At 35.9% G+C, this 17704-nt stretch overlaps 1 protein-coding gene across 1 annotated transcript in view; it reads left to right on the plus strand.

Annotated features, from left to right (window-relative positions):
- The window catches only part of LOC149201223 (DNA repair RAD52-like protein 2, chloroplastic), a 91003-nt gene that overhangs the window by 9328 nt on the left and 63971 nt on the right, over positions 1–17704 (plus strand). Inside the window, exon 2 of the mRNA XM_089402891.1 lies at positions 9127–9164. Coding sequence (XP_089259017.1) covers positions 9127–9164 — 38 coding nt within the window. The remainder of the gene's footprint in view (positions 1–9126; positions 9165–17704) is intronic.

Here is a 17704-nt window from a genome sequence, read left to right on the forward strand (position 1 = left end):
CAAAAATATTTACCAGAAGCAAAATTACTCGATCTGAATCACATAGACATAAACAAATTTCTGCCCAACAAATCAGTTCTTCATTAATAAATTCATCACAAAAATTACTTGGGCTCCCGTCTTGGGATAATGGCCCAATAGAGAAAATATAGATTACAAAACTGATCACTAGCCTCTCTGCACTCTCTTGGACCTAGCACACGTTCACCGAGATGCTGCTCTCAAGATTGTGTTGTTGTTGTGTCTTAGCCTCAACACATAGGCTCAATTTATAACTTTCCTAAGTTAAGATTGACGACCAAAATTAGCTCGTCAATTTAACTGAAGATAAGTGACTTTACTTTAGTTAACTATCCTATCTTTAGCTTTCTTTACTTTAAACTCAAGTACAAGTCATAAATTTATCTTGCTTTACATGCACACTATGGGTCAATGCAAGATGCCTACATGCACATTGAATGACATCTTCTAACTTCTCAATAACTCATTTAATTTTTGTAATTTTCTAAGTTTAACCATGGTGGGGACAACATTAGCCTCTATTACATATGACAACTAACAAGACCAAGAAGCATTTCTTAGGACAGTAAGTTAGGAGTATGTGATGTGATGGAATATGGTGTTAGTGGAAAGGGGAACTTCATGAGTTGACCTTCAAAGCCACATTATTGATGTATTGGTCTTCTTGTACTAGCTTTCAAGAGTTGGGAGTCTTCATTTTATTCCACGAGTGCATTTTTGGAGGGAGTGCTTAGCTTTGAGTTATCATTCATTGTGCTTCGTTTGTTTTCGACTCCTCTTTCTTTGTCTTTTTCTTTATTTGTTGGGTTTCTTTCTTTAGATATGCATTTTAATAATGGGACCAGGAGGAGATGGGCTTTTAGGTGAGATGCCATAGCTTGAGCTTTATAGTTTTGACTTTTTTCTTTGGCTGCATAATCCTTTAGCATTTTTTTTTCTTATCTATTTTGACCTTAGGCTTTCATACATTGAATCTTCTTTGCTTTGCTTTGGACCTTGTTGTATGACATAATTTATATTATCGCTGGGGGTCCAAAATTTAAATTATCAGCAATATCGAGGAAAATATTAGAAATTATTGGGAAACTTAAAAAAATACAAAAATAATAATTTTTTTTTTCAAATTTTTAACTTATAAAACAATATCAACATCAAACAAACACATTGCTACATAAATATGAAAATAAAATCAATATATAAGATGTATAAGATGTCAAGTGATACATCAAATATTGATATTGAAATATGATATTTGTCCTAAGTCATAAGATCTAATAGAATGATACAAAATCATATCAAAACAAAAATAAATGTATCTCATGAGATGAATCATGGCAATGAAAACAATGAATTTCCCCTTGTTTGCTTGATGGAAAATGGTCACATCATCCTCAACAATGTTATCAAAACTGGACCAAAAGATTGGTCAACCAAAAATACATAAAATATTCAAATTTTGAAAAGAACATATAATTCATGTGCATCCATATGAATCCAAATTATTATACATAAATATGCAAAATTTCTCATGTGTATAGCAAGGTTGCATAAAATGAAAATATCACCGGGTGCAATCCATCTCTAAATAAAAATAGATCAAGAGAGACTGAGAGGCTCTAAATGGCCTCTGAAATCCAAAGAAAATCATGCTACAACAAATAACTACATAACATCAAAATCATTGCATATATTGGGATCCTACTCATCAAGATCACCCACTAAGCATTAAAATAAGATAGAAAAAGCTTAACATCCTAATCAATGATTTTTCTTGAGTGAAGTGTACATTTTTACTAAGGTCATGAAGGAAGAGCTCAACAATCAATGCCACCAACATCAAGGTACATAGAGGACTTGGTGATCTTGATTAAATGTTAGTTTCATACCCTCGTACATCACAAAATCCAGTAGAAATGTTGCAATCCCGCCAATCTTGAAATCGTAAAAACTGTTAAGTCTGCTGGATTTTGGGTGGGATCTAAAATTCTACTTTCTCTATATGAAATCCAATGAAGTTGGAACCACTCTCAAACATCAAGAGTCAATGAATGGTAATATTAAAAATTTAAGTAAAAGGATGAAAATGAAAGATAAAGAAAACTGTCACCTTTACTTTAAGAATTTAATATTACCATTAACTACTAGGGTATGTATCTCATGAGATGAATCTTGGGAAATGAAAACAATAGATTTCCCCTTGTTTGCTTGATGGAAATAGGCAAAGTATCGTCACAGTGCAATCCCCTTACTCATTTTTAAAAAATTAGGATTAAAAGAAAAAGATGGTAATAAGTTGAAATTGGTAGAGATAGGGCGATAATTTCGAAATTATAGCGATAAATTCAAAACAGGGAAATTATCGTGATAAGTTATGGCAATAATATTGGCTAGGGGTAGTTTGGTGATAATATTGCGATAGTTCCGATATTATTGCGATATGTGCAACACTGGTACTATGACATATGATAAGTCAATCATGAGTATGATTATGATGAATGTGTATGGAAGTGAATGTGGAAGATGAAAAGGTGGATAAGATGGTTATGGGATATGAACCTGCTAAACCCACTGAGGCAACTAGTAGTGCAACTTGACTTAGGAGATGACAACACTTATCTAAAGAAAAATTATGTCCTACCATGGTACAATGAAGCAAAGAACAAGAATTTAGAGTGTTACAATACATTATTAGCTTACACCTAATGTTTACCATGATCATGGCCAACGTTGCACGAAGCAGGGACACGGAAGCGTCATTTCCCAAAAATCTAGGAGGCAAAGCATCTTGGAAGCGTCTACTATATGTATATATATATATATATATATATATATATTTTTTGTTTTATTTTATTGCATTTACATTAAAAAACATCCCAAATACCAAATTAGTTGTAGAAGACATGAAAAAATGCATATTTTTACATAAATCAACATAGATATGGCATCCGAAATTCCATTGTACATCAATGATTAATTATTTGAGCATCAACCATCTAGATTCTAGCAATTACAAACATACATCAAATTTTTAAGCATATCATAAAACATAAAACATTTAGAAGATAAAATCATCAAACATTCAAGTAACTTATCTAGCAAGTGATCAGTCATGTCCAAAATTCAAATACTAATCTTTACAAAATAGGCCACTTAGCCACCACCAAGACTCAAGTACACATTGAACTAGGAAGTGTAAGACAAAAAAGTTCAAATTCACAACAAGGCTACAAGTCTAATCTATGACAAAAGTAGTAAACTTTGGATATACCTACTAATCTCTCTTTCCACCACAACTAGGACGTGAGCCTCCACGTGGTGGCAATGAAGAAGATGGTGGCTCTGGAATTTGTGGCACTAGTAGTGGAACTGATGAAGATGAAGCCCTTGCTGTTGGTGTTGAAGCATGGAACCTGGGAACCAAGGGACTGGATGGGGGTGGCATCTCAACTCGATCATCATCATCCTAGATAAGAGCATCTTCCAATTGCTCTAATCGCAACACTCCATCCTCCAAATTGGGCTTCTCTGGATTTCTGTCCTAAACCGTAAGGTCTTTATTAGTCTTTGCATCATCACAGTAATGGGACAACAATCACAAGTTGTAGTGAACATAAACCAAGCTCTCTGCCTGGTCTAAATTTAACTTGTTCCTTTTAACACTGTGGATGAAAGAATAAGAGCTCCAACACCTCTCTGCAGAAGAAGTGTTTACCACCTGTGATAGCACCCGCAATGCCAAAGTTTGTAGAAGTGGAGTAGCACCTCCATGCATGTTCCACCACTCAAGAGAAGAAAAATTCTCTCGATCTCTAATTGCATGCATGCTCCCGAATGGACTAGTGCTAAGCGTATAGTTCCTCAAATGTTTCTTTAGCATGGCGACCTCCTCCTCATCAGGGACTAATCTATCCAATGCTTTCATATAACTAGATAGAACCTTTGGATCTAGGTGTGGTTTTTTCCTGCTTCCTCCCCCAGGTGCTAGTGTTAAAAGCCATGATGGATGATAGTATTTAGGTGTCAGAACATATGCTAAGGCATGCAATGGAACGTTTAGCATATCCCATCGTTTTTCGACCTCTACATGAATATAATTGTACAAGGTGATATCTTTAGGCTCAACAATGTCTTTAATCTGCCCCAACATGCTATCCATTTGCTCATACACCTCTCCAGTTATTGGCCGATCTGAATCTGCAAACTTGATCATGTAATAAATTGGTTTGGTGAATTGCAAAACATATTTAACCTGTGACCAAAAGTAACTGTTAAGAATAGTGTCCGTGGCTACATTAGCACCATCTCTATCAGTGTTAATTTCCTCCCATGATTTAGAGGTCACCATATTAGTTAAAGCTTGTCTCACCTTCACTAGACGCCTAAAGGTGAGGTAATAACTTGCAAATCTTGTTTTTGCAAGTTTAAGCAACAACAACTTGGAGTAAGTGCCATAAAAGTAGTTTACCCTTGTATACCCTGTGATAAATTTAATGAGTTGCTTCCCTCTCTTGTAAAGCTCATTAATCCATCCACATTTTTTATGCTTCGCAATCATGCATCAAAAGGTTCAATGTGTGCACCAAGCACTTGAACCAAAAGATGTGTGGATGAATACACCCAATAATTTTTCCTGCGACCTTACAATTTGCTGCATTACTAGTGATCACTTGAGCCACATTATTAGGACCAACATATTTGATTGATTGCAATAGGAGATCTGCAATGTTTTGGGAAGTTGCATTGATGGAGGAGTCATGACATGTAATAAACACTGCACCACTAACAGAAACACCAAGAACATTTATCAAATGTTGGTTTCTAACATTTGTCCACCCATCCGATACAATGGATACACCATAATCCACCCACTCATTTGTAAAACATGTCAAAGCTCTTTGAACCTTTGCTTTTTCTCTTTCTAATAACACTGTTCTATCTTTCTCATAGTTGGGGCTCTTGTATCCTTTTGGGGCTTCATTGATGGCCTTAACCATATCATGCCAATAGGGAGAGCGAAGCACATTGAATGGTACACTGCAAGCACAAAGAAATTGGACTATCTTTCCATCCACATCATCCCTCCCAACAACATTAAGGAAATCCCCTATTGTTCTACTTCCAGAGGTTGCAGAAGTACCATGAGGAGATGAGCTACCAAATCTAGAGGTTGCACTTGATTCAGAATGAGTTTTTTGTTTCTTGTTTTTCTGTTGTGCAACCTCCTCTATTTGGATGTATTTTCTTCTTTGTTCAGCTGAAACCTTTGGGCAAATTGCTATCCCCACGACACCCTTTTTGTCATCACTATCCAACACCCCATAAAGATGCCTCCTCACACAGGTATATGAACCACTATATGGTTTTCCTCCATGACAACCATGAGGGCACAAAAACTTGTAGCTTCCACCACCTTTTCCTCCTTCAAGTTTGGTCACATAATTCCACAAGGGTGTCAATGCAACTTTCTCCTCTAGCATTTCAGTTTTCTCTTCATCCCCTTCCTCCTCATCATGCATTGGGTCACTCATATGGGGACCACTATCTTCTTGTTCTTCTTCACTTCTATTCCTACTCCCCCCTGACATCATGAAAACCAAAAGTGGAATGATACATAGAAGCCAAAAGAACACCATTTTGGACTATGGATATAGATGGACAACTTGCAATGAAATGAGCAAGAAGAAAGAATGGGAAAGAGTAGGAGAGGGAGGAGAAAAAATACAAACAACAATGACAAAAAAATGAGGAAGTTTGGGGTTTGCACTTACCTTTTTAGCTCTTGTAGATGGAAGCCCTTCTTTACTCCTCCTTCACTACTATTAGCTCCTCCTCCACTCCTCCAAGCTCTCCTCAAGCCTCTCTTCTCAAAGATCTCTTCTCCCCTCTTCCCCAAGCTCTCCAAAAATACAAGAGTGAGGAAATGAGAGGGGGAAATGCACTTTATCCCCATCTATCATTTCCCTAACTCAACCAAAACCCACCCCAAACTCAAGTTAGACAAAAAATAAAAAAAAAGAGTTATTTGGGTCGGCTGCGTGGAACCGCCCGTCAGGCATCAGATACGATCGAGATCCGTGCTCGATCCACCGCGGATCCGTGGTTCGGAAATCTAGAACTATGGATTGGGCCGGCACGGTTCCGAAATTCCAAGAACCGTGTTTTCCAACCCGATCCGCAGTTCCAGATTTCCAAAGCACGGATCCGATGGCGGATCCCTCACGAATCTATACGAGACACGGATCCCGGTTTAGATCCGGGGGCAGGAGGGGTGTTTTGTGTAACACTGTTCATGGCCCATATAAGAAGCAATATCACCACATCTAAGCAAGAACCCCTAGATGCAATTGTGGTAAAGAAATTGAAGTAATGAGGTGAAGTACCATAATCATGTGTATGAAATCATATTTTACCATATACATATGCAAGTATGCGCTGAAATGTGTCCAGGATCTCTAGTGACAGGCTGATATACCATCATGAAGTCCACTAGGCAAGTCCACTGTGAAATTAAACCATCACATAATAGAAGTCTGTGAATTATGTCATCAATCTGTGCTTTGAGTGACTAAGCAGGAGTGCTCACATCAAATGTGAACTTGAACATCATTAGAAGAGTGGCGCTGGTACTAGTTGCACATATGTGATCACAATCTCCTTATACCATACGAGGGGGCAAAACTGTCCAGTAAAGATGCCAGGGAACTGGATTCTCTATTGTATTTTGATTTTATTTCCGCTCTAGTAGCCTCTAAGGAAGAGGATATATTTATCATTATATATACCTTTCCACTTTCACCTTCTCTTTTTTAAATATCTCTATGTTAATATAGGATGTATTTTCAAAGAAAAAGAAAAAAAAAGCCCATGGATTTATAGGACCCAATGGAAAGATCACCTGATATGCTGTATACATGTAATGTTGTGATAGGGACACGGCATGTAAGAGCTGTCCCAAGCTTAGATTTGAAAATGATGAAAACTCCTCTTCCAAGCTCTTCAAAGCTGGAAATCAGGTCTCCTTGCTCAAATACAGTTCTCTTTGCTGGAAAAAGAGTCTTCTGATGCAGATTCACTATTTGACAGTTTGCAGGTGATAGGTGTTTTTTTTGTAAGCTTGGCAGGACTACAATTTCATCATGTCCAATATATCACCCCAATCAGGGCAGGCAGGGAATTGAACCGGTGACTTCACATCAAGGAGTGTTTTAACAGAATACTAATATTTTTTTTGTAAGTTAGATGTCTCCTCCCAGCGCATGTGCTTAGCAGCCCAGTGAGGTTTGAACACAGGCTGCCTTACTAATGAACCCCTTTCTCAACCGGTTGTGCTACTAGGACTCGACAATAGGTGTTTTTAATTGAAAAGATTAAAATTGATTTCAAGTGCAGTTAGTGGGCTAGGATGGTTATAACAGGGTTAGGTGCTTCAGTTAGTTGTTCTTTTATTTTAATTGAAAATTTTCAAAAAAGTGGATGATTTTGGGATGCCAAGGTATCTGTATTAAGTGGGGGACATAGTCCACCCATAGTGCATTTGTTGATAGCCTTGGTGAGGGCATGAAAGTGGATGATGTCTGGATGCCAAGGTATCCCTAGTAACAGGGGACATACTCCACCCATACTACATTTGTTGATATCGTCGGTGAAGGTATCCATGAAATTGTCGGGGTATGTTCCCTGATGTCCCAAGCTCCTGGTTAACTTTGATTTTAGTTTAGGTACAAAAACAATTAGCAAAGAAAATAATAGGATTCATCTCAAGTTTTCACCCATCTTTTCCCTGTTTGAGTTAAACATCATTAATGTGGGGAAATCATAATTAGGTTACAACATAGGTGGGGTTGCAAATAGAAACATAGAACTTCACAATTTGATGTTAGCAACTTAGCACCAGCATGAAACTTCACCATCAAAATTCAAACAGAAATGAAAGACAATCCATGGAGGGTCATAGGAGCCTGTTAAACCTCAATAATAGCAAATCTTGCATGCTTGGATTTACTTATGCATTCAACACAGAATGATGGTTGTGCAGCAAACATGGATGCCACCTAGGCTCTTTTCCAAAGGCTGCTAGGGAAGATACTGTGAAGTTTTGGCTGGTGGGAGATCTTCATCCTGCTTGTTCCTCAATATCTTCATTGTTCTAGATCAAGGCCCTAAAATACATTTGTTGTTTATGAGATTTCTAAAATTCTTCAGTTTGTACTTTGACAAAAATTAGGATGCATCCAACATAGTGATCACACTTGGATATGCTGAAACATAACCTGAATTCCTACAAATATGTATTATTTTATCAGATATATATCGCTTACTAAAAGTATAGAGTTCTTGTCACTTCTAGCAGGGCATTTTCCACCATTTTGTGTTCAATGACACTTCACTAAATCATCTTGCAATGCCTTTCCCTTGCTTTAAAACTTCTCATATGCTTATAGTTGGTTGTCATATCTGGTCAGAGACATTTTCTGGTTGGATTTTCAGTGATCAGTATGCGCAACAAACAAGAATGTCTTGGATTGTACCAGTAGGTGGTATATTTTACCAAGAAACACACAATAATTTTGTTGGGATAGAATGCCTGTAATGCTTGCAAAATGTTAACCTAAGTATTATGTTCAGTGATACCTTTTATAATTTATTCTGATTAGTTTTATGGAAAATTTGGATGATGAATTCAATCCGTTCTGCTCAAACAATATTATTCCTACAGTTTTCATATTATTGGTTCGACTCGATATCTGATGAGATGAAACCTAATTCATATTTTCTGCTATCTGCTCCTTCTCTTTTACATAGAGCTCCACCTATATAGATATTTCTCTATTCTTATCTGTTTTTTTACCCATATTGACATGCTTGACAAACTAAAACATGGACTTCCAGAGAAATGTTCAACTTTAATAGATTGTCATTTTGTGTCGATTAGGACCATGACAGAGATGGAGGTAGACCCATTTTTACAATCCTATTTCTACAGTTCTTGTTTTGGAATGGCATGAATTTTGTTTTCTCCATAGGATTTTTTCCTGTTTGTTGAATGTGTATGTGAACAATCTATTAATATCTGTAGGAGTAACCGATAGTGGCTTCTGTCTGCAGGTACCATGCAAATCGAATGCTCAGCTTTTTTGCACCAGGTTTAATTTTTATCTGTTCTTGTTCATTTTCTTCTAGCCTTATGAGGGCACTGGGATGTTTCTACTCTCAAACTACTTGTATCAATTCTTGAAATTCGTATGCTGATAAGTACATCCTAATTCTTGAATCCACTAGTTGGTCGCAAATAAATCTTCTCTTTCTTTTTGAAAATATATAGCAAAGCATTCAGTTAGATGTTAGATGGAGATGAAATGGATGATATTCTATTAAAACAATTTAAAGGCACCAAATTTCTTTGTGATTTTATGATTTAGTTTTTTATGTAAAATGTCAAGAGTTAACCATTTAAAATTGATAATTGCTTTGCTAAGCGTTGATGCTTTCAATTATTTTACATGCATGTGCTTTTTAAAGGGTGAAAGCATGAGGAGAAAATATTTCCTGACAGGGAGATTTATTAGATAAATTCTTCTCCAAGATGTTTTACATGGATCTTTTAGTGTGACTGAGTTATCTCCTCGGTGAAAGAAAGCACTCATGGGCAGTCCTAGCTTTGTTTGAAGAATATACATGGTTGGCTTTGTTCACATAATGGATAGATTTATATTTATATTTAATCAGGTCTTTATGAGATAGTTTCCTAGTGTATGTTAATAGAGATTGTTCGAAAATCTTGAAAGACATGTACTTGAAATCCTATGAAAATAACTTTATTATAATTGGATTCATCTCATGTGAGATAGAGATTGTTTAAAAAGCTTGAAAGACATGGACTTGAAATCCCATGAAATAACTTTATTATAATTTGGGCTCATTCATACATTATGTTAGACTTCCTTTTATTCATATGCTTTGGTAGTTCATCTATTAAACCATTAACCCACTCCTAGTATTAACGTGTTAGGTCATAATGACCTTTATTAGCTGCTAACATAATGCAATAGCACTAGTACTACTAAGTTGGGTCACCTGGCGACCTGTATTACATTAACATTATTTTCATGTTATTATTCTGTTCCTTTCCTTGATACAAAGGATGAAACAACTTTTGCAAAGGAGGCCTTTGAACGGCAATAACAAAATGCTTTGGACTATTGTAATATCATATTTGAAGACGACATATGGGTCCTCATCCAGTGATTGAGGCATCTGGTTGACTAGGCATGATGCTTCTCTAGATAGATGAACTGAATACATGTTATGTCTACAGTATTTATTTTCAAAAACAATCTGCAGCTCTTCTCCTTCAAGGGCTAGGACCAATCATTGGTGCTCCATTTGGCTTCCATCACCTTCATGTTGATGTTGAAGGTAGAAGTCAGCTAGACAACCATCCATCTTGAGTAACCCCTTTTAAAATTCTCCCTGAAGGTTGTGTTCGAGGGACTACCTTTTAAACAACCAACTACAACAATAATCATGATTAGTTTGATCACCATCACCCACCTTTTTTACCTCCTTAGCACCATGGGTACCATGGATGGTGAAATTAATTATTTCACCCTTTTTTGTCTTCCCATTAAGCAAATTAGCAACATGAATCCTACAATTCCACACAACATGACCTGGCTTCCCAAATTGTTAATATATATTCTTTCATTGCTGGTCCTTCCTTTGTTACTTTTATTGTTTGTTCTGACTTTTGAAAGAAAAACACAATCTACAATTTTATAATCTTTTTTTCTATGTCAATAAGATATTCTAAAGTATTTGTAGATATTTAACTGAGTGTAAATATTAAACTAATGTATTTGGAGGATGGCAAACTCTTCGAAAATATAGCTTTTGCATCTTCATCTTCTACATTGACTCCAACTTCTATGAATTGTAACTACAGTTACTTCAAATTGTTTATGTTACCTTTCGTACTTCCATTATTTGACATTTCTCAGACTAAAAAGTTCTCGTTTCAGTGGAAAATTTTCATTCTGTGCTTTACTGCCAAACAATTTCTTTTAGTGATTCCTATACCTCTTTATTGGATTTGTCTAAATCTAGATGATGCGTCTGGGTAATTTGATAAACCCAAACCTATAAAGGCATTTTGCATTTTTTTTCTAAGGAAAAAAAACGTATTTCATATTCAAGCAGAATAGAAAATACTATCATTAGGTGCTCCAAGCACTGTCCAAAAAGCCCTTCGAATGGGAACTAGGAACTACCAAAAGCAGAGCTAACGAGTGCTCAGCCAAAAAAAAGACCTTTGCAGCTGTCATCAAAAGGTCAAAGACTAGCATATTTTATTCTTGATCAATAACTATCAACTCAAAAAACATTGAAGTAAGATGTTTACTAACAGCACATTCACCATCATAAAATTTGAGAGAACAAATTGACTCTTCAAAAGTTCCAGACCTTAGTTCGAAAGTTTATCAGTGACCTGATTGTGGTTTTGGAAGATATGGGAAAACCTAATATCAAAACTCTGGTAATCTCCTTCAGTTGTTTAGCCACAGCAAGAAATCCAATGTTTTGAATCTGAACCTTCTCAGTCATCCAGTTAATGACCAGAAGGGAGTCATCAAAAACCTGCAAGGATCTCAAGTCCCTGCCGAAAGCAAATTTTAACATGTAAAAGAGAGCATAAGTTCTCCAATGTTATTGGTCCTGTTAGCTGCCTTGCTTGCACACCTAGGTTAGTGTGCGGAAAATCCTCAACCCCACAAGGTGTGATTCTTGGTGGCAAACTAAGAGAAGGGGTTGTCACCTATTCCCAACTCTCTCCGTTAAAGCTCTTTCCTAGTTAAAACTAAGGGGGGTGGTCCCTAAATGAAGATTAGATGAGATGTAAGTTTTCTAGGAGACTAAGGCTAACGGGACTTGTTGTCACTCAGATTGTACAGGCACAGTGCAACAACGACTCAGGTCGAGGGCTGTCACTTTGATCTCCGACCTCTCCATTCTAGCCGTCTCCCAACAATAGGCTATGGGGGGTAGCCCCTAATAAATGTGAAAATGCAAAACTCGTTGGCAACCAACAAGTCTGGGAGACACAATTGAATGGCCTAGCCACTTGGTTGATTTTAGCAAGTTAAAGGATTAGATTGAATTATCTATGAGAGCAGTTACTTATGGAGTCAACTACTTGCTTTAGATAAATTAAATACCAGGTGACTGGATGAACAATCGCTGCTTTGATGCTTTGCTATCCTCTATGAATTGCAAACCTTATGATCTAAGTGAGATGCACAATCTTGGTTTATTTTAATTAAATGGCTAGCTAAGTAAATTACTAAATTCCTTAATCTTAATCTATTTTGAGGCTAGTCTCTAAAGTAGGTGGTAGAGAGAAGTCAAGGTGAAGCAAGAGTTTGTGGCTCTGATGACTATAAGGTCATTGTTTTAAGTTTTAACCACTAGAGAGGGTTTAACATTCGCAAGCTAAGGGATGAAGGGTGTTCCTATCTTTCTATCAACCAAGCTTATGCTTGGAGGTAAGTTGATTAATGCAAATCTAGGCCTAGAATGCAATGCAAGATGGCTTGAGTGCTCTTGAGTTAAGATTGTTTATGATTTTAAGTACTTAGTTACAATTAATCTTATGACACAGAGTACTTAACAACAAATGAAAGACAATCTTAAACACAAGACAAAGTGCTCAATTTTACTAGTGCCCACCAGATGTATCAAATCTAACCAAGAGATAATTGCTCAAGAAATAAGAAAGATGCTCATAACAACAAATCACCAATATGCGAAAAATTATTTTCCACACTAGATTTTAACCGTGAAACAATAATGGCAATGATGTCAAGTAAAAGGAACTCAACAATTAGCCAAGGTTCTTGTTAACACTTACACGATACAAGCAGAAGAAGGATAACGATAACAATTGCTCGAGAGATTAACAATTAGATGATTAATGTTCTTTAAACACAATTAGCACCTCTCAAATTATGTCAACAAGTTATCATAATGCCAATTAGATAATGAGCAATTAGATCCTTAATGCTAATGTGTAAGAACAAGAGATGCAAATATACCCAAGTCCAAAGACCAATTAAGCAATATTCATCAACAAGAGATTTGATCTTAGGACTATATGCTTATGTGAGTGAGCTACATAGTGCACACTTAGGATTATGAAACTCACAAGAAACCAAATGTGTTAGTGCTCTCATTAATAATGAGATAACTTCACCAGTTGCCAAATCAGTTCAACAATTCAATGTAAATAATTACTTTCCAAATGAGCTATGCTTATCAATAGAACATGCACTAATGCTAGAATCCTTATGAGCAATAATCAAACTTTTAGGACAGCAGTAAACAAGTTATGATAGCAGTGAGGTAAACAATGCCAAAACAGTCCCAAAATTTATCTCTTTCTTTTGATTAAATGAGAGCACCTTAGATGAAATTGCAAACAATGAGAAGACACTTATGTCACTGTTTTATATCAGACCTTAGTATGTATTTCAAAACAATATGACAATCATTAAAATTTGATGAAAAGAGCCCAACAGGGATCCACCCAATTGATGCAATTGATTTAGGAATATATTAAGTGATTTATTAGGTGTTTTATGCCACTTAAGTGAATTATATACTACTGTTAATGTAATGTTCAGATGGCTGTAAACAAAACAGTGAGGAAGTGAGGGTTAGAAGGAGCAAACCAATAGGCCTCTAGGCCTAGAAGATGGCTAGAAACTTTCTCAAAATTCATCGAATGGAGTAACCACCTGCAATTACAAATGTTAGCCCAAAAATCTCTGCAAACACCAAAAGTTAGAGGCAAAAATAAAACAATAACCTAATACGATGACTGAATGAGGCAAGAGAAGCTGGGAAAAGGGCAACACTAGAGGAGGTCAGAAAGGCCAAAATAGGCTTGCAGCCAAGGACAAGGGAAGTCGAGGAGGGAAAAGCGAAGGGGAGGAAGAGACCCTAGGGCCTGCGTCTAGGATTTGGAGGCCCAAATGGGATAATGACTGGCCAAGAAAGGAGAAAAGGGCCACGACTAGGGCTAGGAAGGCCAATGCTGGGCCCAGAAGGCCTTAAAATTTTTATCAAACCCCTGAAAAAATGCAAATGTGCTTCAAATCTTCGAAATCACCAAAAATCACCTAGAAAATGCCACAAAAGGGCTAGCAGCTTCCTTCCTTGCTTGAGCATTGAGCTTGGAGGGTAGTCAGAGGCCAAATATTTTGCCTTCCAAGGCTTAGATCTGCCTTTAAAACCCCAACTTGTTTTTTCCAAGGCAGAAAACCCTTGAAACCCTTTCAAAATTTCAGATCTGGCTTGAGAACTTGGAGCCCAGGGGCTGGTGTACCTACAAATCTCTATATATTTCTTCAAGCAAACTTGTTAGACATATGGTGAATCAGATCACCTAGAATAGAATCAAAATCTACCAATTGAATGTTCTTATCACCGACGAATGAAATAACAAGCTTATATAAAAATTTAGCACAATATAGGAAAACACATAACCAACACGTACCACAAATCAATGGACAAAAAACGCCATGAACTGAACCCCAAAGTCTTTTTATTATGATCTTAAATGTTCCCAGCATATCAATGGATCGATACCAACGTTACAAATTTTCATAGTCTAAAAACAGAGTCAACATCATGACTTGAGAAGCAAAATGACTTCTAATTTATAGAGAAATCCTCCAAGTGGAAAATAACGACTAGTTGGCTTGATCCCTGTCAAAATAATTTTGACCGTCGATAAAAATTTGATAATCTTTTAATCTCCACCGTTGAAAATATTTATTTTTGGGGAATTTTCGAATTTCCTTTGAAAACCATTTTTTATTAAATCCGAAAATAAATATTTTGGATTAATTTCCCCAAAATTTTGACTTTGACTTAACCATCAAGGTCTGAGGGCTCAATTTTTCTTAAAATATCCATTTTTGCCTTGGTGGGGGACCTCCAAAAATTAACTTTTTTCTAACCCACAAATTTTTCCACTTGGAGAAATTAATTTCTCTATAATCATTTTTTGACTCTATATTAATTAATTTTCTAGCTTAGGATTTAATTTTTTTTTGCTAGAAAAATTAATTAATTGACACTAAAGGGGATTAATTATTTTTTCCACCCTCAAATATTTTAGCCATGGTGTTTAAGTATGAGGGACCATGCACTAAAATATTTTTTACATCAGATATTACAAATTCAACCCTCAAAGGGGGAATACACCTTTACATATAGACCCTCAAAATAATTACCCAATTCTGCGACACAATATGATCTAGTAGACCAAGTGATTTGTAATAAAATAATTTAGCTAAATAGTTTAAATTTATGCCCAAACCAGTTTTACAAAGACTTGATATAACACTATTATTCACCTAAGACCTTGTCAATGAATTCCACCCTAGCTTTGGGGTTTAAGCTGGAGGAAAAACTCTGCCGATTATCCGTGTTTAGAAATATACATAATGCGGTGAGGTTAAAAAGGCTCCTAGGATGAAATTTGTCGCCAAAATCAAAGGGTTACCTAGGTATTGTTACGAAATGAAACGATCGTATTAGCATCATTTACATTACAACTTGCAAAAATTGGGTTTACAATGATACATCATGTGGCTGATTGATGATTCTGAACTTTGAAAAAATTTGCACAACTGCTTCCTTGGACTTGTGACAAAATAAGTGCAACAAGACTACTTCAAGATATGAGCAAACTTGTGAATATATGAGCAATATAAAGATGTATATTTCAATGATAATCAATACAACATTTAAGAGATAAGAATGTAAACCAATGCCTTAGTAATTGCTCAAATGAAATAATAAAATACTTGCTCAGATAGATGACAAGTAGTCTTGCACAATAGACAATGTTAGATGGAGATAGTAAATATCACTTGCAAGAAATATAATACTTGTAAGAAATGGTCACATAACAATATGTATCATTCAATATTCCGTGATCTATACAAGTACATGAGATAGTGATTTACAAGCAAAATAAAGATTGCCAATATAGAGACTCACCTACTTGCAAAATACTACTTTGGAAGAATGATAACTTGCAAATGAAATTCAAGAAAGATTAAACAAAAGTATTACTTTCACAATGTAAATGTTGTACTTGCTAAATGAAATACTCAACAACAAAAGATAGTAAATTCAATAGATAGTGAGGTTATTCACCATGACAAGTACTTGAGATAAATAAACTTGCAAGTAAATTGGAAAGTCTTCTAAAGTAAGTAATTAAAAGGATACACAAACTAGCTAAGGTGAGATGCAATTATCTTGGTTAATTTTAATCTATATGCCTATTCTAAGTGAGAGATTCTCCCTTCAACCTCTTACCAAAGGGTAAAGATTGGGGTGATTTGCAAGGAAGAGGGGCTGAGGAGGCACTAAGTCCGTCATTAACGATACCCTTCACCTAATCCTTACAAATCATGTGTGCCGTCATTCCTACAAGGGGACAAAACCACCTTCATAACTGCAGGGTCACACATTTCACCTTATTCCGTACCAAATGGAAATTTTTTGTCCTATTATGTCTATACAACCAAGCTTATGCTTGGAGGTAAATTTTAAATGTTCAAGGTCTAAATTAAAATGCCTAATATGAGATGCTTGAATGTTATTGCTTTCCAAATAGAATTGTTGGTAAACATTGCTTAAAAAATAAGTAAAATGAGAAAATGCCTAAAATAAATTGCACTAATAACTTCAAATGGAAAAATAGAGTGGAACTAGCTCAATACTACTTCACAAGTGTTGCATGTGCTTCACCAATTGTTTGCAAGTAAATGAGCTAAGTGAAATGATACAAGTAAGTTGCTTAAGGTAAATTTGCTTCAAGTAGATGATGACCATATAATGTTTCAAAGGAAATGTCAATAAATAATCAAAGTATCATGTAGCATAAGTTGACAAAATGATGAAGCATGTACCCAAATAATTATGAAACAATTCACCAAGTTGAGTAAATAAAATGGATTAGTGAACAAATCAAAGCTTGCCAAAAATGTAAAGTGTTTGCACATAAAATAAGTTGCTCAAAAGTAAATTGCAAATATTGTAACTTAAGCAACAATATGCAAGAGCTCAAGTGATGACATAACAAACTTGATTAGTCTAAATTAACAAATGAAATGAAATGTGATGTTGTGTTAATTCCCAAGATTTACCACATGTGAATTTAACAAGTTAAACATGCATGCAAGTGAACTAGATTGTGAAAAAGTCAAGAATAAGAACATGCGAATTAATCCACCCACTGGAGAGGTCCTCCTTCTAAATAAGGAGGTGGGATGTCATGGGAAAATTCCCAAGCTTCCACAAGAAAAGTGAACTTTTTAATAGGTGTGTAACAACAGAAATGAGAGCCTCTCTCTAGGCCTTAAAGAATCTCAAGGAAGTCTTTACAATAAGATACTTTAACTATAGACTTTCCTTGATGAGAACTCAACACAAATGAGGCCTAAGAAAGCCTTTTGAAATCTGAAAATTACTTAAAATTTCAGACTTGAAATGAGGAGGAAATAGCATGAAAAAAGAGAAACTAAGCTTCTCCTAAGGCTCACAGCCTAGGGAGAAAAAGATGCAGCCCTCTAAAGAACTTGTCCTAGCCAAGGATGGGCTTCAAAAG

This window comes from Pinus tabuliformis, chromosome 2_1 (assembly GCF_031772625.1).
Source record: "Pinus tabuliformis cultivar Carrire ecotype Pingquan chromosome 2_1, CPIR1, whole genome shotgun sequence".
In the NCBI taxonomy this organism is placed as follows: Eukaryota; Viridiplantae; Streptophyta; class Pinopsida; order Pinales; family Pinaceae; genus Pinus; species Pinus tabuliformis.